Raw genomic sequence first — 25,202 nt, forward strand, 5'->3', positions numbered from 1 at the left:
TCCAAATGGATCAAAGACCTCAATATCAATCTGAACACACTGAACCTGATAGAAGAGAAAGTGGGAAGTACCCTACAACATATGGGCACAGGCGATCGCTTCCTAGGTATAACCCCAGCAGCACAGACATTAAGGGCAACATTGAATAAATGGGACCTACTGAAACTGAGAAGCTTCTGCAAAGCAAAGGACACTGTCACTAAGACAAAAAGGCTACACACTGGGGCTGGAGAGATGGCTCAGTGGTTAAGAGCACTGCCTGCTCTTCCAAAGGTCCTGAGTTCAATTCCCAGCAACCATATGGTGGCTCATCAACCATCTGTAATGAGGTCTGGCGCCCTCTTCTGGCCTGCTGACATACACACAGACAGAACATTGTATACATAATAAATAAATAAATATTTAAAAAAAGGCTACCCACTGACTGGGAGAAGATCTTCACCAACCCCGCAACAGACAAAGTTCTGATCTCCAAAATATATAAAGAACTCAAGAAACTAGACTGTAAAATGCTAATTAACCCAATTAAAAAATGGGGCACTGATCTGAACAGAGAATTCTCAACAGAAGAAGTTCAAATGGCCAAAAGACATTTAAGGTCATGCTCAACCTCCTTAGCGATCAGGGAAATGCAAATCAAAACAACTTTGAGATATCATCTTATACCTGTCAGATTGGCTAAAATCAAAAACACCAATGATAGCCTCTGCTGGAGAGGCTGTGGAGGAAGGGGTACCCTCATCCATTGCTGGTGGGAATGCAAACTTGTGCAACCACTTTGGAAAGCAGTGTGCGATTTCTCAGGAAATTCGGGATCAACCTACCCCTGGACCCAGCAATACCACTCTTGGGAATATACCCAAGAGATGCCCGATCATATGACAAGGGCATTTGTTCAACTTTGTTCATAGCAGCACTATTTGTAATAGCCAGAACCTGGAAACAACCTAGATGTCCTTCAATGGAAGAATGGATGAAGAAAGTGTGGAATATATACACATTAGAGTACTACTCAGCGGTAAAAAACAATGACTTCTCAAATTTTGCATGCAAATGAATGGAAATAGAAAACACTATCCTGAGTGAGGTAACCCAGACCCAAAAAGATGAACAAGGGATGTACTCACTCATACTTGGGTTCTAGCCATAAATAAAGGTCAGTGAGTCTATAATTTGTTATCCTAAAGAAGCTAGATAAGAAGGTGAACCCAAAGAAAAACATACAGCTATCCTCCTGGGTATGGGAAGTAGACAAGATTGCCAGGCAAAAAATCAAGATCTTGGGGGTGGGGTAGGAGGGGGGTAAGGGGAGAGGGGGAGAGAAAAGTGAGAAGGGTAGGATGGGGAGAACTTGGGGAAACAGGATGATTGGGATAAAAGAAGGTTGGATAGGGGAGCAGGGAAGCATATATCTTAATTAAGGGAGCCATCTTAGGGTTGGCAAGAGACTTGGACCTAGAGGGGCTCCCAGGTGCCCAGGGCAATGTCCCCAGTTAGCTCCTGGGGTATCTGAGGATAGGGAACCTGAAATGACCCTATCCTATAGCCATACTGATGAATATCTTGCATATCACCATAGAACCGTCATCTGGCAATGGATCGAGATAGAGACAGAGACCCACTCTGGAGCACTGGACTGAGCTCCCAATGTCCCAATGAGGAGCAGAAGGAGGGAGAACATGATCAAAGAAGTCAGGACCACAAGGGGTGTACCCACCCACAGAGATAGTGGGGCTAATCTATTGGGAGCTCACCAAGGCCAGATGGACTGTGACTGAAAAAGCATGGGATAAAACTGGACTCTCTGAATAAATGGCACTGGGTTATGATCCTACTTCATGTTTTGGCTTTGTGGGAGCCTAGCCAGTTTGAATGTTCACCTTCCTAGACCAGGATGGATGGGGGAGGACTTTGGACTTTCCACAGGGCAGGGGACCCTGATTGCTCTTCAGACTGGAGAGGGAGGGGGAGAGGAGTTGGGGGAGGGGGAGGGGGAGAGGAGTGGGAGGCTGGGAGGAGGCGGAAATTTTTTTTCAATAAAAAAATTAAAAAAAAAAGAACCAAAAAAAAAATCAGGTTAGGTCAAGGAAGACCACCTGAGAAATCTCCTGTAGAAACAGATGGCCCGGATGTCTGAGTTCTACATCCAGAGCAGATTCAAGACTGCTGCCTGAGATGATCAAGACTCACAGGATACTCCAATCAGGACTTGATTATAACTCTAAATTTTCTTTAGGTCCTTATAAGATTATCAGTGCCTCCAACCAGCAGGAAGTCACCTGGAAAACTACACCGACATTCCCCAAAAAAATGGACTATGAATATTTTTCTTTGTAAAAAAAAAAGAGGGGGAAGTGGTGTGGGAGAGTTGTCTGTATTCTGTCAATTGTGTTTTAAATAAACACTGATTGGCCAGGCAGGAAGTATAGGCAGGCCAACCAGACAGGAAATAGAGGAGGGGTGATGAGAACAGGAGAATGCTGGAAAGGAGGAAGCCCATTCTCCCCATTCCTGCCCAGACCACCAAGAAGCATGATGTAACCTGCTGGCTGAGAAAGGTGCTGAGCCATGTAGCTAACATAGTTAAGGATAATGGGGTAATATACAATATAAAAGCTAATGCAAAGCCTGACCTAATGGGCAGATCAGTTTTATAACTTATGGAGATCTCTGTGTGATTTTCTTTGGGGCTTGCCAGCTTTGGGAACCGGGCAGGACAGAAATCTCCAACAAGCAGGCCCTCCATGTTACAATCAACTCACCAAAATGCAGAAAACAACTGACCATGGGATGGCTCTCCCCACTTGAAACATCTACAATACAACTCCTACACCTCAGTATTTGTGTAGAGCTCTACCTCAGGATCCTCCTCAATGCAAACCCTACCGAGTCTCAGAAAGCCCACAAAACAGCAGTTCCACTCCCAGAGATGCCTGGGACCATGCCTACAGTCTATTTAAGATGATGCCCTCCAACCCCCAAATGGTCCTCCCTTGTGGATTTCTCCCTCCCCGCAAGACCACCCTGGAGTGTTTTAGTTCATTAAACCTGGACTTTTAATTCTTAATTCAGCTCAATTAGATTGGCTGCATCTGCAGAGAAGTTTAACATTGGGGTCCAGAATTTTTTCATCTTCTTTATTGTTCCAGAAAGAACTGAATTCTCCTCCACATGCCCCTGGCCACATGGATGAATTCCATATTAGTCCACTGCAGAGTGGGAAGCCACTTTCTCTTTATTCTTCCTGCCCTGTTCTTACCAGGTATATTAACTTCTGGACCAGTAAGGTGTCTTTCCCCAATCATTGCCTTACAGATTCAAGTCCTCTTCTGATTTGGGGGCATCTTGCCAAAGATGTGGCCACATCAGGACCCTGACATGTTACTGGAACAGAGGCATCCTTTTCTCTGTGGGAATCCTTCCATAGAAGATGTCCTGCCAAGGGTGCATCCTGCATCCTTTTTTGATCCAAAGCCTAGAGTTCTAGATGCAGTGCTTTAGACTTTGGGTCCCAGCAAAGGTTTGTGATTGGTTGCTTGAAGATTAAGTCTGATCCCCAATTGCTATGAAACCTATCCAAACTGGGGCTAGACAATGTGAGTACACTTATCCACATTTGGTGAACATTGTGCTCCCATCCCTTCCCCTTCACTGTTCTGTTTGTCTGTCTGCCCTCCTCTCTTCTTCCTGGTATGTGGTCTATTCTTGCTAGGATTCTCCCAGCAATGGATCCATTCAGCCTCCCTCCTACTCTAAGTGGCATAGATGTTCTGTCCTTGTGTTTCTGTTCTCCCTTTCACCTGTGTGCTTGTCTGGCTTCTGAAACATACTGCAGTCATGTGGACATTTCTCCTACTCATTCTCCTCTCCCAGAGCCTGAGAGATCCACAGTTTGGGCTCTTGCCTGCTGGATACATCTCTTATCTCCTGGTCCCTGCTTCTGTGTCTGCTGGCATCTCAATGGGACTCAAAATGTCACATTCTTCTGTTTGTTCTGTCTCTGTTTTTCCCTCCCTCCTGCTACCACTGTGACTGCCACATGGCAGCCTAGGGCTTCTATCTTTCCTATCTACCACCCACCTCTATTCATGTTAAAATTCTGCCCAGCAGTTCTTTCCTTAAAAAAAAAATCTGTTAGCCTTTAATAAACTTTGCTACACCTTCCTCTCTCCTAAAAATCTCTTTCTACAAAATCCTCTACTTGCTATTCCAGCTGAGCAACTACTCTGTTTCCCAGCCCTTTACAGTGCTTTTTTCTAGGTCCAGTGCATGAAGTTGTCACTTGCACCAGGACCGACAATGCCTGGCTGTTCCACGACAGGCTGGCCCAATAAGAACAGTACTTCTGGGGCTGCAACTCTATGCAATAAACTCTTATTACAGGATTTTAAATTGGGCATCTTAACTATATAGTCATCCAAACAAAACCTGAACAATGAAAAAAAATTGTTGATAACAAATACGGATGTGGGAAATCTCATGAGGACCCACCCTTAGATGAAAAGCTATAGACAATTAATTGATTATCAAAAGAGAAAGAATCAGTCTTCTCAAGTTACTAGCATCTTGATTGTTTACCCGATCCAGAGTGATCATTTCTAGACATGCATTCACATAAGTACAGTAAATGAAATTAATAAGAAACATGTGTGTGTGTACTAATTAAAAATGAGATTATGAATCTGAGAGGAAAGGAACAAAGTTTTATCACAAAAAAATTCTATAGACAGTGTTATCTGAACATCCAGAGTCTCAGATTTTGAAGGATTTGGGATTTTGTATTTTTTAATAAGAGATGGTCAGTTTATATATTTTAAAAATACAGAATAATTTATGTCCTAACTAAACAAAAAATAACAAACAAAAAAGTATAAGTCTAAGTATAAGATTCAGAGAACAGATGAAATTTTATGAGATAACAGATGATGGGAGCAATAAGGGTGAAGGTACTCAAGAGGCAGAGATGTAGGCCCATGGACAGAAAGAGATGGAAGGATAAATGAAGTGAATAGAACCACAAATAGCAAAAAAAGGCAGTGGCAAGAAATGCATGGGGAAAGGAAAAACAAAATCAAAATTGTTAGATGATCAACAGTAGACATTAGACTCCAACAGCTGGGCAACAAGAAAAAGGATACCAAACAGGGGTAATATAACCAATTTCAAAGTTTATAAGCTAGGGTTAGTTAGGTTGAAGAGGTGTGAACCTGGAGAATCTTAAGTCCATAAAGACCTCTGCATTCATAAGGGGGAAATATAGAGTTTTTACCCCACACAGCCACTAAAGGGCCATAGGGAAGACACATTTTAGCTACATACTGAGAACAATGATTTTCCAAGGGTAAAACTGGCATTGTAATCCAGTCCAAATCTCACTGTATGATTCACACTGTGACAAGGTGTCATGAGTCAAGGTGGAGTCACATGGACAATGTGGGATGATCATGTCAAGTTCTACAATACACACAGACTGATACATTTGGACTTGCTCCAAATAACCATAAATTAAAATGATCGATGCAAATAAGCAATATGCAATATTGGTTACTTGTCTCCAACCAACTCTCTGAAATTTAAAAACAAAAACAATCCAAGCAGTTATTAGAACTTCAGTATAGAGTATTTTCAATGCATGCTTCCTACTAGGACATTTGCATTGTACAAACCCTTATGTGGCCAATTTTCTTAGTAAAATACTTACATTTTCTTTTGTTTCTTCAAAGATTTTTCAACTTTTTCAAGTTTGTTAATCATGATATGAGCTTCTTTATCAGCATTGGGAGGTCTTTTCTTTTCTTGCTTTTCCCTCAGGAAATTCCAAGTAGCCTTAGCACATTCTTCTACAGAGTATAAATTAAATCTGGAAGCAAATGGATGTGTGTTTAAAATAGCATAGTGCCATAGAATTCAGTCTCTCCATCTTTTCTGGTTGTGATACATTTCTCATGGTTATGAGCAAATGGCTGACAAGATGCATTTATAGAGGGGCTTAAACTGCTTTACAATTTGAAAGGACATAGCTACTTATACTAGGATACAGGTAAGCATGGCCACAAAAGTAAGAGTTAAGACACACTCACATTGTGTCCATAGTCAAGAAGCAGAGCACAAAGAGAAAGTAAGGTTGGCTCTAAGACTTCAAGGCTTGACCACAGTGGCCCTACATGGTTGTTTGATTGATAATGATTCTCCAAGGCTTATGTATTTGAATACAAAGACTGTAGTTGATGGAACTGCTTGGGAAAGATTAGGAGGAGTATCCTTTTTGGAGGAGGTATAGAACTGAGATTAGGTTTGAGGTATCAAAAGCCCATGACATTCCCAGTTAGCTGTCTTTATCTGAACCCTATCTTCTGATAATGATATACTCTCTCAGCTACTGCTCCAATACCATGCCACCTACCTTCTGTCATGTTCCCCTGACATAATGGTCATGGACTATAACTCTCTAGAACTGTGAGTCCTAGTAAATTCTTTCTTTTACAGAATGTCTTGGCCTTGGTGTCTCTTCACAGAAATAGAAAAGTAATTAAGGTACCCAAGAGGCTTACCAATGTGGATACATTTAATTTGAAGATTGTTGTTTAATTTGTAGCTCTGATCTGAGAAGTATAAATGGTGATAGCCAGACCATGTCCATTGATTAGGTGGCAACTGGGAACTTTCCACAACCTTCCTAAACAGCACCACCATCTAGCAACAACTGTCCAAATGCAGACCGATGGAAAACACTTCAAATGCAAACCATAAATGTGACATCTATCGGCTAACTTTTTAAAGCCTGCTTTTATAAATTTTACTCTGAATTCTGGGTGCTTTAGATCCACATACTCCTAGTTAGCAACTGTGAAGTGAAAACTAAGTTTCCCCAATACTATATTCCTGTGACACTATAGAATGAGCTCACAGAAACTCTCCACAGGATAGATATGCCCAGGCATGAAGGAAGGTGTGATGTGGAAACAGAGAAAAGGAAAATCACTTCCATCTTCCACACACCCTCCTGAAAGATAAGAAATAATTTTAGTCAACCCAAGAATTGTCCTTTTGGCAAAGTGGAAAGAGGCATAGTTTCTCACTGTCACATAATCATTACTTCTTTCTAGAAGGTAAGAAGGACTGGAGGACATGGCTTTTCAATCCTATAGCTCCCCTAGACAAAGCCTTTATAACTCTGAAAATATAAATGCCTAGGACTATAAAGGTGTAGACTTCTTGGCATGTTGAGGCATACCCTGTGGACCTAATCTAGATCTTAACCATTTAGATTTCTCAGATCTGCTTAATAAGCATTGCTGCTCAGATTCTTTCTCCAGAAACAAAAGCAAACACACCTCATTTGCATCACATGAATTTCATAATGTTTGGAATGTAGAGACGTATGTTAAGAAAGAGATGTGATTGTATGGTGGAGAGCTGTGTTGTAGGAAATCCTACAGCCAGTAGCCTTTAGGTGACCTGTCCACTTGGGTGTGGCCTCTTGTACTATTCTTGCCTATGTAAAGCACGGGGCCACTCTCTTTTCCTGCTGCAGGATTTAGTGGCTGTTTTCCTTTAAAGAAGAGGATTCTGATTTGTGAGTCTACCCCTAAATAAATAACCATCTATTATTCTCAATTCTGAGCTAGTGTGGGATTTCTTTAAAGTGTCCTTCATCACTGTGTAGATGAGATGTACAGCTATTTAGAAGTACATGACTGTGTGAAGAATGTAACTGTGTAGAAAGATAAGTGACTGTGTAAAGAAGAAGTATGAAGTTATGTAGCTGTGTGAAATATATATGGAGAGAGAAGGGAAAATGTAATTGTGGGAAATAGATATGACTATATAAAGAGATGTAGGACTGTGCAGAAGAGAGATTGTATATATGTAAAGAGATCCATAACTATATGTAAAGAGATGTAACTGTGTAGAGAGATTGTCAAGAAAGAGAGATTATTCAAGATGAAGTAAAAAAAGAGAAGGTTACCACCAGGAAAGATTGTGCTTGTTCCTTTTTTCTTAAGTTGCCATCAGAAAGCATGTGTTTCCTCATTTACCCTCAGACAGAAAATTCTAGCTCAAAGAAAGAGAAGACATTTTCTTAAGTCTCGTTGCTTAGAAGGCATTCTTTTCTGCAACCCTGGGTGCGGTTTGGAAGCTGGACTCCTGGGCTGTGGTGCCATTGCAGATACCTTATGAATGCACAATTCATAACATTCTACCTTTAGCAGAATAGATATAAGAGAATGGCTTTCTTTTATTAAGGATGAGAAGTTGAGAACAAGATAACCATGTACAACCTTTTTCTTTTTGGGCATTTCTCCCCTCCATTACCTACCAATAGCACACTTCCATCTACTGTGTCACAGTTTTACATTTCTCCTTTGTTCACTCCAGGCTGAAATGTCTAATGTCGTTGGGTCATCAACTCCTTATGACTTTAAAAAGCCATATTATTTTGACAAATGTACAAACACCCCAAATAATGATAAATACAAGACCATACGGGTAATGTGTATATAACTTTCTGTACCTTAAAGGAAAAAGCCTAACACAGATTATGTCACAATGCTAAATAACTTACAAAAAGAACAGTGCAGGCAACTTATCCATTTCCCTGAGCTTCTCAACAAGATGTGGAAAAAAGTTCAGCATCCGTCCTGAGTAGTCATGGAAATCGAGACTCAGCTTCTGCAGCACCATTCTGGCCTGTGACAGTGAACAGAAAGTGTTTGTATTAAAATGTACATAGCAAAGAGAGGAATGGCCACTCGGACTAAACTCTTTTCATTGTTGTTTAATCTTTGTTTTTGTTGTTGTTCTTCAAACTAATCCTAGAACACTATACCACAAGACTATGGTGAGCCACAGCAAGGACACACACAAACCACAGACTTAATAACAAAACTTCTGATGTTCTGTACACCACACCTGCAATTCTTTGCGACAACACAAATCTGGCAGGAGGGGAAGAATTGCTCAGTTAGTGGTGCTGTTTCCACTGTAACAGGAGAAAGGAGCCCCCTCCATGCAGCAGAGGCAAGCACAGCCAACCTAAGAGGTTTTGAATGACAAGATAAGCATAGGGAAATGTAACCTAACTATAGCATGTTTCCAAATAAAAGAAAGAACAAATCAAGGTATAAGGTGGGGAGAGTATCACATGAAAAAAATATCACGCATGCTATTCCTAAAAAACAAACAAAAAATTTCTTAAGCCTCAAATTTTAATAATAAAATAAGATTATAAGTATAAACAAAATAAATTTGTAAGCATACAGTTCTAGTGTAAGATCCCAGTTCTTAAAATTTAAAAGAATAATGGTAAAGAAAAAGACACCAAGGACAGCTGCAAACCAGTGTCTCTGGACATGACAGGGACATGGAACACATGAGCTCACAGCAGTGTGGATGCCTGTAAAGGAGCTCACAAGAGAGTAACAAAGTAATTTCAGCATGAGTGAGGAGGAACATGCAAAGTCTTACCCTTACTGAGGAGCTAGCACCAATGATGCCTGCTGTGGGAGGAGGACAGCCAGCGTTCTTTGCATATGTTGATAGGTGGCCCACGTTCCAGTGGATGACCCCACAGCCATGAACATACTGGCAGCACTGAGTGGACTCAGTGGCTTTAAAAAGGACCATGTGAGGTTGGAAGAGGAAATGGTAGGAGGAGAGGCTTGGGGAGTAGATTTGGAAGCACATAATGCACATGTACATGAAATTCTCAAACAAAGATTTTTAGAGAATAAAACTTCAAAACTAAGAAATGAAGAAAAGCAAAAATGTGTTTCAGCTTTTTGAGCCACATCTTTATGATGACAAAACCATCAATAATCCCAAACGTGAGTCCTATATTATCTCTTATCTGCCACCAAATCCATGAGGAACCCAAAGTCTCTTGCCAAGTTTTAGGGTACAATGAAAAAGAGATAAAAAAATCATTTTTCTTTCTCTTTTTGTTCTAGTTCAGAATCACTATACAGCAAGTCAATCTTAAAAATCTAAAATAAATATTGAAAACTACAAAAGAGAGAAATGATATTATTGGTTGAATGATACAACTCAGGGAAAACAAAATAGAGTATTTTGATCAAAATGTGTGAAATTACCTGCTCCTCGTTCCCATTTTTAACCCAGTTGGTGAATTCTTCCTTTAAGCTCTCCTCATATTTTCTTGCATCCATTTTTTTAATGACTACTTTGTTCTTAAAAAGAGGGAAGTTCTCTGGACACAGATTCTGGAAATGAAAGACCATAAAATTCCATAAAAATAATGTCAGAAAACCTAAAAATATTTCACAATTATATTATTCCTTGACAGTTTTATGGTCTCTTAGGTTAGAGGCAGTTGGACTTCTCTTTCCTACATCCCCATACCTTTTAGGCTATAGACCTATGTATGAACTCTTCAATGGCAAGAAGACAGAGCAAACAGGTCTCCAGAGAAAACACCAACATTCAAGACATAGAGAACAACACAAGAAGAAAAGAATCTGAGGATTAGAAACCCAGAGTGGGAAAGGAGACCTCAATACCACAATTTCTAGAAAGGAGAAAGAAGTGACATTTTCAGGAACTGATACTTAACACTGTTTCTAGCCCATCTAACTTAGAAGGTATAAATAAGGAGGCCATTTTCAATGGGAAATGGTCTGCTAATCGTTTCAAACCATCAAATCCAAGTGGTAAAAATGGTGACTGTGTGTTTCTGAATAGCAATAGTGAGCTCTACCATAACAGTATGGATTCCATAAAGATTTTTTTACCTGGGCCTGGGGCCAACTTTTCCAGACCTGAAGCATAGCATCATATAGCTGGATGCTTTCTCGGGGTGAAAAGGCAAGGTCGGAAGGGAATCCATACTTTTCAATCTATGATGAAAATAAAATCAAACTTATTAATATTTTCTTTAACCTGCAGGGTGTGAACGTTTATAAGAAATGCTTGCTTTGATCATTAAAAGTTGGGAAAATGGTGAAGATGGCATTGAGTCTATTTCCTTTTAAAAAAAGAAATTTTAAAAATTCTGTGTATTTGGGGGAGGTACTGACCCCCCCCGCCCGGGCAAAAGAAGGAGACAGATCCCCAGAGCTGGAGTTATAGGCTGTTGTGAAGCAACCAGTGTGGGTCCTGGGAAATGAATGTAGGTCTTCAGCAAGGTCCCCTGAACAGCAGAGACTTCCATCCACTGCCAACCTGTGGAGGCCCCAAAATGTGAGCCTATTTCCACCTTGTATGAAGGTCAAAGATTTTAGCTTGCTCAAAGTTATTGCCATTCTACCCTAACCATAGGTCAGAGAGTTGGAAATTACTTCTGTTCCTTCAAGGTTATTCTCCATTTCTACCTCAATCAAAGATCCCACCTAGATTTAGACCAGAGAGTTCTGCTCTTCCAAGGTTTTGTCAAGAGGTGAGGCTAATATCCAGACCTTGTATTTCAGTTAATAGAGAAGTAGATAAGTAAATCTGTTTATACAAAAAATCTAAGGATCCAACAAAGTTCCTACTCCCTTAGGGATTCCACCCAGGGAGTAGTTTGCCTACAGAATATTTTAGTCTAGGATGTGAGCATTACTGTCTCATCCTAGCAACAGAAAATTTAACTGAGAATGTAGCCCACAATATTCATTTTCTTGTATCATGCTAATGCAGTTTTTTTAAATCTTACTCTTATGTTTTTAATCTTTTGCCTGTGTTTTGGGATCAGGGGTATTATAAGCAAATAGAAATTAAATGTGGGCAATTTTAGTCTTCACTAGAACTCCTTCCAGATACTATTCTATGCTTCTGGTTTATAATTTTCACTCACGTCTTCATTTTCTTATTTTTCTAATCTCCATGCCCCTACCCTGGTTAGGTGGTATACTTGTCAAAGCTGGTCTCCCGCACCACCCCCAATGTTATCCTTACGTTCTCATTTTAATTGTCACTTGGGAGTGCTTAGTTTTGCAGCCAAACTAAATGAAACAAAAATTAATCCAAGAATCCTTGTAAGTTTTAAAATACAAATCTTTTGGGTCACAGGCTTAGGGTTGCTGAAGTTTCTTACCCGTTTACATAAGATTCAGTTTTTTTTCATTTCTAAAATAAAACATTAGTTCTGTCTTTGTTACAAATTCGTTGTAGGGAATAAAGTAGGAAATAGATATGAGTCTTAGCCATATGTCTGACATAAGATTAGTTGGGAGGCGGTTGCGGGGAGGAGGCAGAAATCCTTAATAAATAAATAAATAAATAAAAAAAAAAGATTAGTGCATCATCCATTGATGTGGTTTATCAATTAATAAGTTCATACTTCATAAGTTTTAAGGAATTTAGCAATTTTATGGTCCAGGCTGGAACTCAATCCAGTATTTTTTTTTTTTTTTTTTACTACAAACTGGCAAATCGGCAAGAAGGCAAAACCTAAACAAATCTAGGCAGAAAAAAAAAAGAGAGAGAGAGAACTAACAGTAGATCATGATCCAGCCGTTATTTTGTAAATACAAGTGTCTCTGTACCACGGGTGATCTTCACATTCAATCCATGCTGAGCAAGAGACAGCAGTTATTTCACGTGTTTCCCGGGCTCACAGCTCTCCAGACAGCAGCAGCTGTGCCTGGATGGCATGGTAACTGATGGCAAAGGTCAAACAAGGCTTCAGTTTGCCAAAAACAAGACACACATGGCTGAGGGCAATCCCTCACTGGTGATCCCTTGCTTCTGTGGGGCTAAGGCTACGTCATTTGTACTCTCCTGTCTCTTGCTTTTGGAAATCACTTTTCTGATATAGCTGTAAGATGATTCTGATGGAAAGTGAGATAATTCGTCTCTTTATGTTGCTACAATTTATCACATTTGGGGATATTTTTAAGTCACTTAGCTCTTTCATTTAATCTAAGTTTAATAAAAAACATTCAGAATTATCTACACATTTGGAATTTACACTCACTTCTATTTTCCTTCTATAAGAAATGACCTATATAAGTATATGCTATGCAAGTGGTTGTAAAATTCCTTTAATAATGCCTAAGTCTAGCATTTACTCTATATCCTTGCTACCAAATCTTAAGACTCATACAACTGCATGACCTTTGCAGAAGTCACATAGGGTCAGACCACACTGTAACTACTCTATTGCTTTTCAGTTACTCCATTAATCGCTACCAAGAAGAGAGAGAAGGCACTTGGAGCAAACTCTGAACCAGTATACTTGAAGCTGTTTAAAGATAACATTTCTTAATCACTTTACACAAAACAAGTAATTTTTAAAGTACTGTGCTGTTTTTAAAGACACCGGATAATACTGAGAGACTCAGACAATCTGTAGATATCAGAAAGGGTAAAGACACAAGGAAGAAAGAGGGGAAAAGGAAGAGAGGAGGGAGACTACAACTGGATTTCTGTCTTACTGATGGCTGTATTAACATCTATATTCTGAGTATAAGTTAAGGCACAGGATTTTTCCATTTTTCAGTTAAATTTGCAGATTGAATTGGGCTATTATCACTAATAATAAAAGCTTCCTTCACAAGGATTTTACTAGAAAAACTCCATATTCAGATCCATTTCATTGCCTTTGGAAATCATTGCAATACACAGCCAAATACTATCATGTGGTGGTCATGTATATATGAGATATATACATATGAGTCTATGACATACATGATCATGTATACATGATATATACATGGTGCATCAATATATATGATAGACAAAACTTTTATATTAACACAGAATTAATCAATGAGTCTGACATTACGACTGGTTTATACTATTTACTTAGTGCTATAGTAGTGACAGAGTTGTTCATGACTCACTTCTATTATTTGTAAAATGAAACTGTAGTGGAGGTAGTTAAAAGATGTGAAATATGTGAGTATTTTAAAAACATAATTCCAATCAGCTACCCTTTTAAAAACAGCCAGTATTCACACAACAATGTGTTAGTAACTAGAGGTACAGGAGATTATTCCCGCAGCTGTTTTTTTCAGAACACTAAAAGGCAAGTGCTGAAGGTTCAGTGGTAATCTGATTTTGTTGACACACAAACACAAGTGCTGTGGAGAATTTAACCTACCAGTTGAGGAAAACACAGCAAGATTCTAAAAAATCTCCACATTATAAGAGTTTCAAAGGAAAAATCAAGATCTAGGCACCAACATGTAGCATTTGGGATGAACAGCATATAGCATAAGGACTTCCAAGCAAAACACATTCAGGAAACGCAATGTAGAAAAAGGCCCTGGAAGACCTTAGCTGTCAAGTTCTGTATCCTTAGCTGTTTTTAAAGAAGTTCAGTAGACTCTTTTAAGGAATAGAATTAAAATTAAGAGCCATAATATAGTATCAGAATATAGTATATACTTTATTTTTCAGGTCTGAGAAAGAAGAAAAATAAATGGCTATCCTTTTCTTGACTAATGTGAGTTTAAATGAACCTTTCTAGGGAGTGCAATGAGAAAGGACGACAGGTACATATAGGAAATATTTCATGAATTATCCTCCTCTAACTATGCAATAGTTGGTAGACATTTTTTTAAGGTCTCTACATTGCTGAGTCATTACCAAAGAGTCATGACTTTATTGTCATGGCAATGGGAAACATGTGTTCCTGGTTTCAGATCATACACATTAGTCACGTTTTCACATGTGAGACATTCACACATGCGTGTAGCTGCACCAAGCAAAGAGGTTAAGTGCTGTCCTCGGCACTTCATTACTGGTGCAGAAGTGAGATAGTTATGGGAGAGGCAGACACGGGTGCTTAATAAAGGGGAAAAAGGACAGAAATAATGTCCCCAGACTAATAAGATCATCAAGTCAATGTGTTTAGTAGTATTAAAACCTTGAGGATCCTGATGGCATCTTAATATTGAGAAACTACAGAAACTAGAACACTGCTGTTCATTTTTAAACCAACATTGTAGTGTTCCCTCTGCATTCCAGCATCAGGATCCACTTCGGATGCATTCTGCACAGCAATATAGTTTCAGCTGTTAACCAGACAGTGCTGTTCTATGGAACAACTGTGGCAAAGGTCGTTACTTACATGATCTATGGTTAGTGCGGCACAAGGGTGAAAATGATCAAAGCAAACTTCACCCTGTCTCACAGAACATACGTGCTTCTCCAGGTCATTGTATCTCTCTCCATAGATCACTGAAAGGGGAAGAGTGAGATTTTCCAAATTATCAAAAATATGGTGAGTGGAACAATTTTAAAGCAAATAGTTAAAGAAAACAAAAACAAGGCTGTACAACTACACACAGCGTACATACCAAGTCTAACATTGTATGACTGTCTGGCTTGCACTTGGTCTTCATGACGACTGCCACGGGAGTCAGAATTTCTTTTGGACAAAATTTTTTCTCCCATTGCACTGTCTACTTCTTTCCAGTACCTCTTTACTGACCGGAGCCACCTTTAAAATATAGACATATTACTTATGATTGTAATCAGTAATGTGACCAATGGTTCATGCTTCACTTGGCTACCAGTCCTTGATATTATTTTGAAAGCTGTGGAATCATTAGAAGTTTGGAGCTGCATAATAGAAGTCAGTCACTAGCAGAGGGACTTTGAAGAGTAATTGACCAACAACATTAGCTATCACAAAGGTTATACTAGCAACTGGTTCTCATCCAGCTCTCTCTGCTTCCTGTCTGTTGTCATGTAAACAAACTGCCACCTCAGGCTCCCACTTCCATGGTTGAAGCCTCATCTCCTTGCCTTTCCCACTGTGATGGGCTGAAATCTTTCTAAAATCCTGAGTCTAAATAAAGGCATCCCTCCCTTAAGGCATTTTTGTTCACATCAACACAAAAGTAACTCATACATTATTTAATCAGAAAACAGAAATAACTTATGTGAAAATAATTATATATAAAAGAAATCATATGCCTTAAAACTTTCACATAATGGAATTAGATCTATAGCCATATAACCTGAAATAAAATTCTAGCTTCCTTATTATTAACCCTGAATCCTGCAAGAATCACTTAATATTTTTGTTTAAAAAAATTTCACGTTTAAAAAAATTAATAGACTTGTAAAAGTACTACTAAGTAAGAATAACAATGGAAATAGTAGTACACCTAATATTGATAATATTAAGATAAATTACTATATGCAAAGTACTTAGGAGAAAATATGACACATGGGAGAAGCTAAGGGATGTGTTGTTATCAGTACTCAACATTCAAGCTAATAAAGCTTTGCTCTCTTTCTAAACAAAAAAATCTACAAAATGGGATGATCTTGAATCTATGACTAAATGTATCATTCTATCACCCTGATTTATGTTTACCAGTAAAGGAGGTAGAGTAAAATAAAAGGAATATGCAGCTATCACTTTATTTTTGAGCTATGATATGATACTTCCTATTCAACTGCATATCTGACCCAAGGGATACTGGGTATTTCTTTGTAGGAAGTAGCCAAGACTTATCAGAAAGAACTAAACAGATGGTTCTGAGCCACCATGTGGTTGCTGGGAATTGAACTTAGGTCCTCTGGAAGAGCAACCAGTGCTCTTATCCACTGAGCCATCTCTCCAGTAGTAAAGTATGGGGGGGTTTTCTTGTTTGTTTTGTTTGTTTGAGACAGGATTTCTCTGTGCTTTGGAGCCTGTCCTGGAACTGGCTCTTATAGTCCGGGCTGGCCTAGAACTACAGAGATCCACCTGCCTCTGCCTCTCAAGTGCTGGGATTAAAGGCATGCACCACTACAAAGGATAGAGAAGCAGAGAGGGAAATCAGAGAAACTTCACCTTTCACAATAGCCACAAATAGCATAAAGTATCTTGGGGTTACACTAACCAAGGAAGTGAAAGATCTATTTGATAAGAACTTTAAGGCTTTGAAGAAAGAAATTGAAGAGAACACAAGAAAATGGAAGGATCTCCCATGCTCTTGGATTGGGAGGATCAACATAGTAAAAATGGCTATTCTACCAAAAGCAATCTATAGATTCAATGCAATCCCAATCAAAATCCCAACAAAATTCTTCGCAGACCCTGAGAGAACAATAAACTTTATATGGAAAAACAAAAAACCCAGGATAGCCAAAACAATCCTATACAATAAAGGATCTTCTGGAGGCATTACCATCTCTGACTTCAAACTCTATTACAGAGCTAGAGTAATGAAAACAGCTTGGTATTGGCATAAAAACAGAGATGTTGACCAATGGAATCGAATTGAAGACCCAGATATTAACCCACAAACCTATGAACACCTGTTTTGTGACAAAGGAGCTAAAAGTATGCAACGGAAGAAAGAAAGCATTCAACAAATCATGCTGGCATAACTGGATGTCAACCTGTAGAAGAATGAAAATAGATCCATAGCTATCACCATGCACAAAACTCAATTCCAAATGGATTAAAGACCTCAATATAAATCCAACCACAATGAACCTGATAGAAGAGAATGTAGGGATAGCCCAGCATATTGGGGGGCGTGTTTGCCTCGGGCTAATGTTTACGTATAAATCTGGTGCCCGCAGGTCTCTTTTTTGTATCTCCTGCTCATCGTTGGATCCCTGGTGTTGTAAGCTATCCCTTCATTAAAATTTGCTGTTTCATATTAAGCTAGCCTGGTTAATATGCTGTTTACAGTTTGGCGCCCCGTGAGCCTTTTTGGATACCCGCCCTGAATCAGAGCCTCCTGGGTGGCGACTGCTGGGAGCCAGCGCCCCCCCCCCCCCCCCCCCCCCCCCCCCCCCCCCCCCCGCAGGCCTCTCCCTCCATGCAGATTGTACCCTCTTAGCACAACTCCTTGCCGGTCTGCTCTGCCCAACTACAGCGGCAGAAGCAGCTGAGCTTCTGAATCACTGAACATCTGCAGCGACTGATTTTTCCAGCGCTTGCTAGAAAGTCGGCAAAAGGGACTCCTGAAGGGTGACTCGGCCCTGCCTGCCAAACTAAACAGAGCTCAGCTGTGGCTGGGCAGATAGGTGACTCTGCCCGCAAGAGTCTGTGCAGCTCCACCCTGCCCGCCAGAATTGCTTGGATCTAGCAAGTGGTGCAAGTGCCTCTGTATTCACACCCCCCCCCCCCCCAGCACCTCGCAGTAAACAGTATGATCAGTACACAATGCCACTCCGCGCACGTGACTGCTCTGCATCCCCCCCCCTCCCCTTGGGTGGCTGAGTCTGGCCTTGGCTCTGCCCCATTTCCTGGCCCTCCCCCTTGCTGCTTACAGTTAACTTTCAGTTTTAGGTTTTGAGTAGACTTTTCAGACAGGCTCTGACTTCGGCCACGTGGACTCAGGTGCATTTCGCAAACACTGGCAGGAAACGGTCATTACAGGTAAAAATTGTCTTTTATGAATAAAAATAAATACTGATTTGATTGAAAATGTCTTAAAACATTACCATTCAAGACTTTAACAGCCTTTTTGATTGTACCATGTGGGAGATTTTGCAGAAGGTGTCTGTCACCCCACATCTATGGATCTTTCTGGGATTCGTAGTTTTCCTTGGTACTATATGGTTTGATAATAGAAATATAATAGTCTTTATGAGAAGAATCCAGGATTCTTAAGGCAGAGGTTGAAAACTTAAAAACAATTGAGAATGACAACAATCTTCTCAAGAATCAGTTTGAAGTTCTCCAGGAAGAGAACAGATCTTTGTTTAACATGACCCTATCAACCAAGCAAAATTTAGAAAAGGTACAGGCTAATGTTAAGGAGAAATTCATTACTATGGAAGAGGGAATAGCTGATTTGGATCATAAACTTCAGTCCCTTTTTGTAGGAACTGAAACGTTAACAGCTGATATTAAGGAGAAATTCATTATTATGGAAGAGGGAACAGCTTATTTGGATCATAAGCTTCAGTCCCTTTCTGTAGGAACTGAAACATTAACTGAGAGAATCAAAACTGCTGAATGTGACAATCAGATTTTGTCTAAAGCTTGTGACAGATTGGCAGAAAGATTGTCAATTCAAGAAGGCACAGTTTATGCCATGAAAATTCTGTCCAAAGATGAAATGTTGTCTCTAATGGACAAACTTCATACTTTAGAATCCTCAGTGAAGGCTTTGAAACATAATTCTGGACAGGAGATTCAGACATTGCAGAAGGCAATGGTGAATAGTATTGAAAAGATTGAGGGATTTCTAAATTCTGATGAAGAGGAGCAAAGGGTATAAAGGCAAATTTTAACTCCATCTGTGGGTAAATCTTTCTGAGATAATTCCCACAAAGCTCTACCTACAGCTCTACCTGCCTTTGCAGTAATAACAACAGAGAAAGTGATTGGTTCCAGGAACCCTAGTGTCATCAAGGAAGATACAAGAGAGCCTGTCCGTATGAATGATCTCAAAGAAATTAAACAGGCTGTTATGACTTTTGGGATGCACTCCTCCTTTGTTAAAGAGATGCTAAAATCTTGGGCCACAACAAACAGGGCCACGCCCTTCGACTGACTTCATTTAGTCTCTGTGGTACTTGAGAGTGGACCACAATTGAACTGGAAATGCTTATTCAGGCAAGAGACCAGACTTTTAGAACAGCAGGAAAGTGCGAAGGGAATTGAGATTTCCCTAGATCAAATTCTAGGTGAAGGGCTCTTTTCCGACCCTCAGGAACAAGCTAATTTGGATGAAAACACACTCTCCATATGTACTACAGCAGCCTTAAGGGCTTGGGACAGGGTGCAAGACCCAGGACAGAGAATGGAATCATTGACTTTTTACAAAGACTAACTAAGGCTGTACAAAAAGGGATATCTGACCCAGAAGCAAGACGTATAATGATTGAGTCCTTGGCTTATGAAAATGCAAATGTGGAATGCAAAAGGGTCTTGGGGCCTTTAAAGCTCAGATCAGCACCCTTGGAAGAATGGGTCTTGCATACACTGAATGTTGATACATTTGACTATGGCACTGAAGCATGGGTAGAAGGAGCAATTTCCAATGGTAAAAGGAGACACCAGAATACCAAATGTTTTAATTGTGGCAAAATGGGTCATATGAAAAGGAATTGTAGACAACGGATTTTCAGAAATAATAAAAAATGCATCTTCTAGAAATAACAGAAATAGGAGGACTCAGCCATCAGGTTTATATTAGAAGATGTGGGAAAGGCAGACTGGATGAATGAATGCAGGTCTACAAGAGATAGACATGGCAACCTGTTACAGATGGGAAACGTGAGGGGGGCCTCACAGGCCCCCATGGCAAACATGGTTCAGTCATTTCCAGTTATTGCAGAGAATGTGCCTCATCTGGACAATTAGGAAGCCCCATGCCTACTGTTACAAGCAATAATGATCAGAAGGATGAGTTCCATGTGTTTTGGCAAACTTCTATAAGTGATCAAAGACCAAAGCTAAGAGTGTGTGTAAATGGCATTTTTATCACTGGCCTGCTGGACACAGGTGTGAATGTAAGTATCACTACCCCAGAATCTTGGCATCTGGATTGACCTCTTCAGAATGTAAATGCTCAGCTCCTGGGAATTGGAACCCTATCTCGAGTAAGGCAGAGCACGAGATGGGTTGAATGCATAAAGCCAGAGGAACAAATAGGAAAATTAAGGCCATATGTAGACAATATTGCAGTGAATTTATGGGGTCATGACCTATTACAACAATGGAATACCCAAATTAACATTCCTGCTATGTCTAGAGCCTATATTTCTGAGAATAATATTAAAAGATATTACAAATGGAGAAAACCAGCCATTCGGGCTGTACAAGAACACAAAGTAATTGATATCCCTTCAGAGATACCAATAGCCTTGCCTCTAAAATGGTTGACTGAGAAACCAATATGGACAAAGCAATGGCCTTTAGCTGAGGAAAAGTTACAGGCTTTAGAACAGCTGGTACAAGAGCAATTGGATGCTAGACATATAGAAGAATCTACCAGCCCTTGGAATTCTCTTGTATTTGTGGTTAAAAAAATGAGGTTAATGGAGAATGGTGACAGATCTCAGGGCTATCAACAAGGTTATTCAACATATGGGCCCTCTGCAATCTGGAATTCCTTTGCCCTCTTTATTACCAAAAGGATGGCCTCTCATAGTTATTGATTTAAAGGATTGTTTATTCACTATAACTTTACAAAAAGAAGATAGAGAAAAACCTTCACAGTGCCTACTTATAACAATTCTCAACCTTCGAGGAGGTACTACTCGGCCGTCCTCCCCCAGGGCATGTTAAATAGCCCCTCCCTGTGCCAATATTTTGTGAATCAACCATTGCAAATAATATGCAAGAAATTTCCCAAATCTAAAGTATACCATTACATGGACGACATTTTGTTATCTGATTCAAACATGGATACCTTGGAAAGACTGTTTAAAGAAATAAAGATACTTTTACCTAAATGGGGATTGAAGATTGCTCCTGAAAAAATTCAGAGGGGAGATTCTGTTAATTATTTAGGTTATAGAATAGGTTTGCAAAAAATTAAGACACAAAAGGCACAAATTAGGAGAGATCATCTACGGACTCTTAATGACTTTCAAAGACTGTTAGGAGACATTTCCAGTCTACGACCAGCTATTGGGATAACACCTGATCTAATAATCATTTGAACAAAACCTTGGATGGTGATAAAGATTTGAACAGTCCCAGCAAATTAACAGCTGAAGCAGAAAAGGAACTGACAATGATTGCGGAAAAATTACAACAGGCACATGTGGACAGGGTGAATCCAGAGCTCGATTGTATTCTTGTCATACTACCATCAAAAATTTCTCCTACAGTAATTTTAATGCAGAGAGATGATATTTTCTTGGAATGGATCTTTTTACCACATAAACCAAGTAAGAAACTGAAAACTTATGTGGAAAAAGTCTCTGAGTTAATTATAAAAGGCAAGTTGAGACTTTGTCAACTAGCAGGCATAGACCCAGCAGAAATTATAGTGCCTTTCACTGCTGATGAACTAAAGAAATTATGGGAAGATAATGAACCATGGCAAAGAGCTTGTGCTAATTTTTTGGGAGACATTAATAAAAATTATCCAGAAAGCAAGAGGCTTAACTTCATAAAGAGAACCTCTTGGATCCTTCCTCGAATCATCTGTGATGCTCCAATAACTGGAGCCTGTACATATTATATTGATGCCAATAAATCAGGGAAGGCAGGTTACAAATCAGAAGACTTGGGTAAGGTGGAACAAAGTCCTTATGATTCTGTCCAGAAGGCAGAATTATATGCCATTTTAAAGAACCTATTAATATAGTTACTGATTCACAATACGCAGAAAGAGTTATTTTACATATTGAAACTGCTGAATTTATACCTGATGATACAGAACTAACCTCATTGTTTATCCAGGTACAAGATATGATCAGGAACAGGCTTTGCCCTATGTATATAACACACATCTGATCCCATACGGGTCTGTCAGAAATTGATCAATTATTGATTGGTAGTGTGCTACAAGCCTCTGAATTTCATAAAAAACATCATGTTAATAGCAAAGGTTTGAAGAAAGTGTTTTCTATTACATGGCAACAAGCTAAGGAGATTGTAAAAAAATGCCCTACTTGCTCTTTCTATAACCAACTGCCACTGCCTGCAGGGGCTAATCCAAAGGGCACTCAAAGGAATGAAATGTGGCAGATGGATGTGTTCCACTTTGCAGAATTTGGCAAATTAAAATATGTTCATCACACCATTGACACTTATTCAGGCTTTCAATGGGCAACTGCTTTAAGTTCAGAAAAAGCTGATTCAGTAATTAGTCATTTATTAGAAGTCATGGCTATCATGGTTATACCTACACAAATAAAGACGGATAATGGTCCTGCTTATGTCTCTAGGAAAATGAAACAGTTTATTGCTTATTATAATATCAAGCATGTTACAGGTATACCATACAATCCTACAGGTCAAGCAGTCATAGAAAGATCAAATCGAACTATAAAGGATATGTTTAACAAACAGAAAGGGGTGGGAAACACCCCCAGAAGTAGGTTACATAATGCTTTGTTAACCTTGAATTTTCTCAGTGCTAATGAGAAGGGAACGACGGCTGCTGAAAGACATTGGATAATGGAAAAGTCTACTGAACTAAATCATCCAGTTTATTTCAAGGATGTACTGACCTCACAATGGAAGCCAGGAGATGTGCTGCATTGAGGAAGGGGTTTTGCTTTTATCTCCACAGGTGAGGAAAAATTATGGATACCGTCAAAATTAATAAAGGTTCGGTTTGAAAAAGAGAAGCCACGTGGAAAAGATAAATAACAATTCATTCACAAAGATGGTGAGCATACTGATGGTAAGAAATACAGATAGGTTGGGGGCAGGATTCTTTTCTTATCTCCACAGGAAAATACCCATCTTCAAAGAATTTAAGGGACCCTGAATATTTAATTACTGATGGATAGAAACTAGTTACAACCCATTAAGGATCAACAATAAAAGTATGCATGTTCTGTCAGTATTAATTTTTTATATGTCTTATTAAACATTTCTTTATAAATATGTAGAGCTGGTTTTGGAGTTGGACTATGGTTCAGTCCCTCTTCAATTCCGAGCCTGTTGATAAGAGATATCTCAGAGTTTCTGTCTCAGGTCAGGAGCCATGAAATGGGACAGAATAAGAATAATTATGTACTTGTTAAACTTTCTTTGTCTTTCCTCATATCTGTGTCTTTCTTTATATGTCAGTATATGTCCTTGTTGTTAATGTTTAAATTTCCCATAACAAGCAACAAATTTTCCTACAGTAATCTTTGAAGTTTCCAGGATGAAGATGGGGCCCCACAACATCAACTCAATCTGGTTATTATGACTTCATGAATATTTTTTAAGTGCTAAAATTAGACCTGTTTTTTGGTACCAACTGCACAAGACAATTTCGAATGGTGCACATTTTTGACAACACTCTGGCCGGACCTACTCAAAATGCTCAGAGACTAGTTACAATTTTCTTAGGTCAAAGGTTAATTTGGGAATTTTACCATCATTTGCTTTCACAGGACCCCCTAAGAAGAACGTCACCCCCATGTCAGCTAGAAGCAATCTTAGAGGATGACATCCCCTCTCCCAAATGAGTTTGCCCTCAGGGTTAGGGACATCATTTAGTAGTTGGTTTAGGGTTGAGGGGATGGGGAGTTATTTTATGGAATTAGGGGTATTTTCAAAAATAGGGGGGATTAACTGGTTTGATGGGATGATTGGTATTTGTGAATTACTGTTTTTAGAAAATTGTATTGGTACTGTTTCTTGTATATTGATATATTGAATATTGAATGTGAGTGTTCCTACCTCTATTTTTGTATGAGTATGTTTATAACTTTGTCTATATTGTATCAATACATTTACCATATTACAATGTACATTTCTACCTCTGATATTATTGATATAATAACATTGTTTACATTTGATGTGTAATGACATTGTTTACAGTTGAAGAATATTGTCTTCATATATTGCACAGTTGTTTATTCTCTTAGTCTTCAAGTTAGATAGGTATTGAGAATTAATCAGGTCTTTTAGATACATAGAGATTATATTTAGTATAGATAGTATAATCTTCAGCCTCTTCGAAGAGCTGTAGAAAATGGCCTTTAATCTAACCTAAAATTCTGTGCCAACGAGACACAATCACTCCTGGCAATACTACACTACTCCCGACAGAACGTTGAGTACCAAAGACACTCCACTGGGAGCTTGTCTTCTTGGAAAAACTGGCCTTTGGGTTAAGAAAAGCACATACCTCAACTACTGACAAAGATAAAGAATATCCATAAGTAGATGAAACAGGATTGTCTTATCTTGCCAAGACAGGGTAGGATAGTTCTAAGAAAGTTCCTTGCCTTTAATAATGGTATGTCATTTATGTTAGACTTTAGCCAAAGTTGGTTGACTCAACATTGCAAACAAGACTTTGGGTGATTGCCCAGGTAGTCAGTTGTCTCTGTAATTTGTTGCACATTTTGGATATCTCTCGTTTGTTAAGTAATATTAATTCCCTTCTCAGATCTTTGACGGAGTTGAAGATTATATAATTGTAGTTACTCTCTACATTATTTAGACTCCTTGAGATAGAATGTTTAGCAAAACTTTTGTTATATGTTTCTTGCTCAATATTGTCTGTTATATTTATTATTTGTTACTATTGTATAGAGTTGTATTTGGTTTAGTTCTAGACAAAAGGGGGAGATTTAGGGATAGCCCAGCCCATTGGGGGGCATGTTCGCCTCGGGCTAATGTTTACGTATAAATCTGGCGGGCATGAGTATCACCAGTCTCTTTTTTGTAT

General features: G+C 39.2%; 1 protein-coding gene across 1 annotated transcript in view; it reads right to left on the reverse strand.

Moving 5' to 3' along the window:
• The window catches only part of LOC142857826 (putative ATP-dependent RNA helicase DDX60), a 93,994-nt gene that overhangs the window by 32,828 nt on the left and 35,964 nt on the right, over positions 1 to 25,202 (reverse strand). The window contains exons 20-25 of the mRNA XM_075986815.1: positions 15,246 to 15,388; positions 15,017 to 15,126; positions 10,752 to 10,856; positions 10,095 to 10,223; positions 8,567 to 8,691; positions 5,702 to 5,860 (exon numbers count right to left, since the gene is read on the reverse strand). Of these exons, the coding sequence (XP_075842930.1) occupies positions 5,702 to 5,860; positions 8,567 to 8,691; positions 10,095 to 10,223; positions 10,752 to 10,856; positions 15,017 to 15,126; positions 15,246 to 15,388 (771 nt within the window). The remainder of the gene's footprint in view (positions 1 to 5,701; positions 5,861 to 8,566; positions 8,692 to 10,094; positions 10,224 to 10,751; positions 10,857 to 15,016; positions 15,127 to 15,245; positions 15,389 to 25,202) is intronic.

Source organism: Microtus pennsylvanicus, chromosome 9 (assembly GCF_037038515.1).
Source record: "Microtus pennsylvanicus isolate mMicPen1 chromosome 9, mMicPen1.hap1, whole genome shotgun sequence".
Lineage (NCBI taxonomy): Eukaryota > Metazoa > Chordata > Mammalia > Rodentia > Cricetidae > Microtus > Microtus pennsylvanicus.